This window comes from Capra hircus, chromosome 19 (genome assembly GCF_001704415.2).
Source record: "Capra hircus breed San Clemente chromosome 19, ASM170441v1, whole genome shotgun sequence".
Lineage (NCBI taxonomy): Eukaryota > Metazoa > Chordata > Mammalia > Artiodactyla > Bovidae > Capra > Capra hircus.
Genome location: NC_030826.1, coordinates 50391986 through 50399682, shown reverse-complemented (window position 1 = coordinate 50399682; position 7697 = coordinate 50391986). Strand labels below are relative to the sequence as shown.

The 7697-nt window shown below is 58.2% G+C and overlaps 1 protein-coding gene across 2 annotated transcripts; it reads right to left on the bottom strand.

The window, feature by feature from the left end:
• Nucleotides 359-4447, bottom strand: ARHGDIA (Rho GDP dissociation inhibitor alpha). Of its 2 annotated transcripts, none has more exons than XM_018065457.1 (6): nt 4329-4447; nt 2611-2827; nt 2426-2509; nt 1985-2061; nt 1843-1906; nt 359-1717 (listed from the first exon to the last, which is right to left on the bottom strand). In XM_018065457.1, exons 2-6 carry the CDS (start codon nt 2798-2800, stop codon nt 1518-1520), a joined length of 615 nt encoding a protein of 204 aa, XP_017920946.1. In that variant the 5' UTR covers nt 2801-2827; nt 4329-4447; the 3' UTR covers nt 359-1517. The 2 variants fall into 2 exon arrangements, with proteins under 2 accessions (XP_017920946.1, XP_017920947.1); XM_018065458.1 differs by lacking the exon at nt 4329-4447 and adding an exon at nt 3418-3866.

Genomic DNA, 7697 nt, shown 5'->3' with positions numbered 1-7697 from the left:
CCAGTCATTCTATTTGTTCCCAAGTCTTCTGCATGGTTCCCCTTTTTTGAGGTTGGAACCATTCCCTCCCAGAGGCTGACAGGGCCCACAAGCGGCGTGCAGGAGTCACCTGGACACCGGATGCCCCACTGGACCCAACTGTCCCCGCCCCCTTTCCCCGGCAGAACCCACCCAGCCAAAAGGACAGCACTAGCCTGGTGGGCTGATGTTTCTGAGTAAGGGCTGTAAACCTTCTCCTTCACCAGCCTCAGACAGTGGTGACTGCGCCTGGCCCCTGGCCCTCCTGCAGTGCCCCCGGGAAGCAGAGCTATAAGGTCCCCATTTCCCCTTCCCCACCAGATGAGCAGCAGACACCCTGGCTCCTTAGGGGGAAGTTTATTTCCCGGTCAGAAAAGGAGAAGCAGGGACAGGCTCCTGTGCATTCTAGGCCCGGGCCTGACCGGGGAGGGTGGGGTCGGGTGGGGTGGGGGCAGAGGGGACGGCTCCTGCGGTGCAAGCTTGGTCCCACGGTTGTCCTGGCTGGGTCCAGGGAGGGCCTGCTGGGGATGGTGGCACCGAGCCCGGGGGGCAGAGGGGCAGGCCAGCGGGCCCAGAGGACGGCACATATGGAGGCAATAAATACTGGCGGGCCAGGCACACAACTCCAGGCCGGCAGGCCAGGAGGGACAAGTAAGGCTCGGCCACTGGCTTTGTCTGCCGAGGGCTCTCTCTTGGGGCCGTGGGCTCTAGGCACTGCCCACTGGGACAAAGAAGGCAGAGGCGTGAAGACACCGAGCCTCCCAGGTGGGACTGGAGGCCGCTTTTGAGTTTTGGCAATTTGGCTTTTCCCAAGCCCCTGGAGCTGTCCCCGCGGGCCTGGACAGGCCAGGGCAGACTAGGGACCAGCACATCCCAGAAGCCTTCCCGGGCCACGGGGATCACAGACAGGGTAGGGATTGGGGGGGAGACACCACATGCTCATGCAGACACAGGGTTAGAGGTTAGTGACGCCCCCACAGCACACGTTCCACATGTTAAGGCATCATGGTTAGACCGTTACTGACAGTGATGGATGGACTGACCGGGGAGAAGTGAAAGCTGGAGGACAACCGGCCCCACGAGGCCCCACGCGGTACACCCCACCCCTACCAGGAAGGGGGCGACAGGAGTCCAGGTAACATAACAGAGAAGGCCCAGGGGACCTGAGCACCCTGAGCCCCACTGCGATGCCTGACTCCTATGCCAAGGACTCAGGTCGGGTCAGGACAGTGGGGGAATCTTGAGGGATACAGAAGGGGAGGTCGAGGCCTCCCTCCCCACAGCACAGGCGGAAGCAGCAACAACACTAGACCACCGAGGAGGCTGGGGCCAGCGGGCTGGAAGGGTGGAGGAGGGACAGGCCAGCCAGGAGGCAGCCCAGGGGCAGTGGTGGCAGCGTGGGCGGGCCCTGTCAGCACTTTGGTCTGGGGTCAGGGGGATGGGGTGGTGGGGTGGGGCGCGTCCGTCCTTCCGTCCGCCCGCCCTGCCCGCCTCCCGGCTCAGTCCTTCCACTCCTTCTTGATGGTGAGGTTCCATTCCCAGGACAGGTGGTCAGTCCTGTCGTCGTCTGTGAAGCGGGACTTGATGTTGTAGCTGCCTCGAGCCAGCATGCCCTTGGGCGCCTCCTCCATGGGCGTCAGGAACTCATACTCCTCCGCCCGGGGCCCATAGCTCCCCACCATGTAGTCAGTCTTGTCAACTGCGGGGCACGCGGAGGGCGTCCGTCAGGGAGCTGAGGCGGGCCTTTCCCCGCGCCCTCCCGGCGCCCCTTGAGCCCCGGTGGCCACCTCCCTCCTGGTGCCCCGCCCCCCGCCCCGCACTCACTCTTCACGCCTTTCCTGTATGTGTGCTGGATGTACTTCATGCCGGACACAATCTCTCGGTTCACCTGCAAGGAGGCACCCAAGCGGGCTCAGCCAGACTCTCCAGTCCGAGGCCCCAGCATCCCCCCGAGCCTCCTCCTTACCCGGAAGGAGATTTTTATCCGATATTCCACACCCTCCTTCAGCACAAAAGACTGCTTCTTGAAGCTCTCCAGATCACCTGCGTTTGAGAGGAACGCCACACTAGGAGGTTCAGGTAGGGGAAGCCACTCCGGCCCTAGCGGGGTGCCCCGTCGGCCCCTCTACACACGCACATCCCCTGGCATCCCAGGCCACACACACACACAGACACACACACACACCCACACACACACACTCCTTGGCATCCCAGGCCACACCCCAGACACCCACACACACCCCACCCTCCAATCCCAGGCCACACCAAAGCCAGAGCCTTATTAAAATCACTTGGTTGCACTTCCTAGGCTCCCCACAAGAGGGCGCCAGCACCTCAACAAATTATTTTTAGGGGAATTAGCAGGGTGCCAGGCAGCCCCAGCCAGGAACCTGGAGATGCCACTCACCTGTCAGGTCCAGCTCCAGGGGGCCCGGGGCAGTGCTACACACCAGGGTCAGTCGGGTCACCACAACATTGGGGACATTGGGGTCTGCAGAGTGACAGCAAGTTAGAGCTCCGCCAGCAGGGGAAATAGTGGCGGACACCCAGAAAAGCGACAGGTGTCCACACACCCCACCGGGGCCCACTTACCGGCAGACACAGCCACGCGGCCCAGGAGGGCCTCCTTGTATTTGCGCAGACTCTCGTCGTCCTTGTCCAGCTCCTGGATCTCCTGGATGCTCTTCTGGGCCGGGGGCTTATAGTTGACCGAGTGCTCGTCCTCCTCGTTCTCTGCCGCAATCTGTGCCAGCTGCTCGGCTGTGGGCTCCTGCTCAGCCATACTCACCTCTAGCTGGATGTGAGACACCTGTGACCAGGGTAGCAGGGGCTGCAGCAGCCTGGAGGGACCCACAGTGTGTCCCCACCTGCCCTTCTGCAGGACCTGCAGGTGGTCTGCACTGGCTCTCTGCAAGTGGCCAAGCCCCCAACCTGGGCCCGAGGGGAGGTGCACGTTCTCTAACAGGAAGGCAGTGACAGCAAGAACTTCATAAAAGGCCCAGACACAGGCTCCTGAAGCCCAAAGGGGCCACTCACCTCCTCGCCCTGTCCACCTCACAGGACCTCACCCCAGCATCCAGAGCTAAATGAAAGGAAAGCAGGCACAGCTTCCCTGCTGCCCAGGAAGCAGCAGCACCTGGGTCCAACTAGGAAGCACCAGGACCAAGTGCTGCTTCCTGTTCTGAGCTGCCTAGGCCCTCTCAAGGAAACCCTCTTGCTGGGTTCTCTCTGACCAGCCTGTTCCTTCAAAAACACCCCAGCTACAAACCAAGGCCTTTGTGCAGGACATGGGTCAGTCATGTCTCCCTCCAGCCCAAACACAGGCCTCCCCTAGAGCTCCGATGACGGGGCTAGCCTAAGTCCCACAGGTAAGTCCTAAAATGGCCTAAAAGACCCTACCTGTCCGACAAACCAATCTCTAATTGTGAGGGTCTGTGACCTAGAATTTGAGAACTGCTGCAGCCATGTGATGGGTAGTCTCAAGATCCTCCTTCCGCCCGGGCCCCAGAAGAGCCCAGAGCAATGCTGTCAAAGCGAGAAGTGATGGGGCAGCCACAGGACTTCCTTCCCTAAGGATGACCGTCGCACCCCGTAGAATCCCTGAGGAGTATCTGAAACCGACTCAGACTAGACCCGGCGGTGTGGGAGGTGGGTCAGGGCCACCGGTTGCCAGTAAAGACAGCCAATGCCGGGACGTGCGTGAGGACCCGATCTTACAAAGGGCCGCTGGGGACCCGGAACTGCCCGGCCGCCACAGGCAGGGTGGGGCCGGCTCGTTTTTTCCAAGCTTCCCTGCAGCTTCCTCTGAAATTCCTCTAGAAGGCTCACGCCTTAACGTCACTCAAGCGCGGCCGCAGGCGACAAAATCATTTAAGTGCGATGGCGAGGCCCGCACTTCCGCAGGGCCTGCAATCTGGGCCAGGCGAGGCCCGGCAAGCAGGGTGGGGCGCAGGGACCTCACCTCCCAAGGGAGGAGGCGTCCCGCCTGGCCCTGGTCCGCGCGCACCAGCAAGCAGGGGGCTGCCGAGTACAAGCAGCGACCACAAAAGAGGTCTGCACAGACCCCTGCTCCCGCCCCCGGCACACGCGCCCCCGCCTCCAGATCCCCGCGCCCCCGATCGCACGTGGGCCCGCCCTGCGCCCGGGGCGCCGCCCGCTGTCAATGCCGCCCCCGCCCTGCGCAGATTCCCTCAGCGGGACTGGCGGGCGGGGCGGGAAGCGAGAACAAAGGCGCGGCCCCGGCCTCCTTCCCCGCGGCCGCCTCGCCCGCCGTGCCCACCGCGCTCGCTGGCCTCGCCGCCCGCACTCACCGGAGGATCGTCCGCGCCGCTCTCGCGCTCCCTCCCGCACAGAATGACGAACGTCGCCGCCCCGCCCGCGCGCGCCCTGCCGGCCACTTCCGGGGTCACGCGACTTCCGCTCGCGCCGGGCGGGCCGCGGATAGCGCATGTGCGAGGAGCTGCCGGCAGCGCGCCGCCGCCATCTTGCGGACTGGCCTCGTGGGCGCGTCCGTCTGGGCAGCGCGGCAGAGGAGACTTGTCCGGTTGGGGCTCCTGTGCTCTTTGCCACAGGCTTTTCTTAGTCCCGGATATCCTCAGGAGTCTGCCGGCAAGCTGAAGGGGCGGGGAAGTGAGATGGTCTCGCTGAGCGCCACGGGAAACCTGAGCGCGGCATGGTATTTCTGCGAGGTGCTGGGACGCGCGTGTGTCACGGGCGCGTCTCCGTCAGCGGGCATCTCTCCCTTCGAGGGCCCGCTGCCATCACGCCGCGGGGACGAGCCGGCACAGCCGATCCCATCAAGTAGCCGAGGTCAGCGAGTGGCAGCTGTCCAGCCTTAAGCTGCCTTCGCGCCCACTCGCCGATGTCCGCCCTCCCGGAAGTTACCGTCGGACGTTCATCCACGGGTGTCCAAATAGCTCTCTCCAGGCCTTTCCCCTTCCAGCCCAAGTCACCATGCGGTCGCCCTTTTGGGAGCTCCTAGCCCAGACGCCACCAGGCGTGGCGACTATCGGACACATGCCCACGCCTTCAACCAGTGAGCATTTTGCAGCGCCAAGCCGGGCCTGTGATTTGTAGCCAGGCTGGCGGAGCCTGCGCTGCCAACGCCGGTCTAGCACGCATCTCTTCTTCCTTCGCCTCCTCCTCGCGGAGTGCAAGACCTCAAATGCTTCACACCCGAGTCATCACAAACACACACCCCTGGATTGCGCGTGGTGGGGGCGTTTTAGGTCACAGAACCTAATGTGAAATACTGACCTTGGTATCTTTTGGAAATGTCTTAACTTTGGGGGAATATTTGCGAGTTTTCTGTAATGAAGAGTCACATGGTCAGCTTAACATGTAGAAAGTTGAGTTGGCCAAAGGCAGAGCATTCCAATCTTGTATTTATTCCATACGCACTTTTGAGGCTTCCTGTTGGCGCACCTGAAAACCGCCCGGCTAGTCCCCGCCGCACTCATCCTGCGTCCTGCTACATTGCCCAATCGCTGACTGAGCAAAAGTTTGTTTTTCGATAACCCAAGTGCTTTTTGAAAACTATCTAACTCTGTTATATTAGTCACCTATTGCTGTGTGAAAACATAACCCTGGAATTTAGCAGCTTGAAACGACCAATATACACTGTCCTTACCGAGGATCAGGGAGAGCTCCGCTCGGTGGTTCTGGCTCCAGTCTAGTGAGGTTGTGGTTGAACTGTGAGCCAGGGTCCTGGTTTCAGGATCTGCAGGCATTCCAAGCTCATGCACGTGCTGTGGGCAGGAGGCTCTGATCCTCACAGGCTGTTGGCTGGAGGATTTAGTTCCCTGCTGCCCACAGCTTCTGGCTTCTCTGTAAGGCAGCTGGCTTTCCCCGAGTGAGGCCTCAGAAAGAGAATTCGAGCCAGGGAAACAGCAAGTGCGCAAAACAAAGCCACAGTGCCCCTCACAACCTAGTATCAGAGGTGCCGTTGCTTCTGCTCTTCTGCTGGGCATGTGGAGCTTCCCCAGTACAGTGCTGGAGGGGAGCATGGGAACATAAGGACAGGAGATGAGCTGGGCCATTCAGCCATCTTGGAGGTGGCCCACCACATGGATGGAGGCAGAAAGAATGGGAATATGAAGCCCAGAGTATCTGCCATCAGCATCTACAGGTGCCCTCCAGCTTGTCTCCAACCCTGTGCCATGTGTGCCCTCATCTCCTTACCACGTGGAATAAGTTTGAAGCAAACCTCAAATGTTACCTCTACCATAAATATTTCTACACACAATATTCTAAGTAAAAAGGTCCTTTGGGAGTTAGTAACAGCGGTACCATCATCCCATGTATGTAACAAATCACTCCAGAACTTCCTTGGTAGTCCAGTGGTTAAGATTCTACAGGGGGAACAGGTTCAATTCCTGGTCAGGGAACTAAGATCCCATATGCTGCTTGAGGTGATAAAATGAAAACAACAACAAGAAGATGACCGCATTGCATAGCGCTCAGCCCGGGCTGTTGACCCAAGGACTTCCCACAGGGCTCCTGTGGAATTTTGGCCACTGGGACTTACAAAAACAAATGTTCCAAGAAACCTGTTTTCTGTGCCTGAAGGAAGGGCAGGGCCCAGCAGTAAGAGCAGGTGAGAATCAGGAGTAGAGATATATGAAACAGTAGCCAACATTCAGTTCACAAATCACTCAGTTTATTACATACAATTACAAAGGAGGGACAAGGGGGTAATGAACCACTCCAGGGAGAAGCTTGAAATGGAGGCCGGTCAGCAACAGCAGCGTCTTTGGTCCCGGGGCCATAGGTCTCAAGGCAAACATGAATGGGAAGTTGCCTTCTGCTCCAGCAGGGCCTCTGGCAGTGTCTGAAATAGCTGGAACAGCTCTCAACAGTGTGGAGTAGGTTCCTCCAGGGAAGAGTTTTCAAAGTCACTGGGCTTAGTGGTCTCATAAGGAGCAGCAGTTAACCCTAGAGGGAGGGGTCTTGACTCTTAACAGTTCTTTTTCTTCAAGTGACATACATCATCCTTCAAGCTTCTTATCTAAAGTAATACTCTTAGTTTATCACTTAAGATACTCACAGTGCTACAGCAGACATTTCAAAACAACTAACATGGAAGTTCACATTGGCCAGTGTGACTCCATTTTTAACTACTTAACGTATCTTCACATAGCTTAATTCCCACGAGTTTCATACAAGGTGAGTAGGAATCATAACAGAAATCACTTCATAACAGATGAGATCCCACTTCTCAATGGGAAGACAAGCAAAGCATGATGTGTGGCCTTCTACCACGCACTGCCTCCCAGGACCCCTCAAAGTCTCATCCCATCATGGTTTCTAGTCAGGACTCAGGTGAAGATGAATCTGGGGGTGTGGCTTTTCTTAATCTGAAAATGGGGGCTGAAGACCCAGAAGACCTGCTTTGTGGCAGGAGGCAAACATATCATCTCACTCCCTGACCATCAGAATTGTGATCATAATAAAATGTGTGTTTCACACCAAGTTTTGTAGTAATTTGTAGAGCAGTAAGTACCTGGAATACTAATCAAGAAAATTAACAAAGTCTGGCTTTTTAAATTATCTGTATTTAGTTTTGCTTGCAGGGGGTCTTCATTGCTGCTTGTGGGCTTTCTCTGGTGGCAGGCAGGGGCTCCTCTTGGTTGTGATGCATGGGCCTCTCCCTGCGGCACCTTCTCTTGTTAGGGAGCACA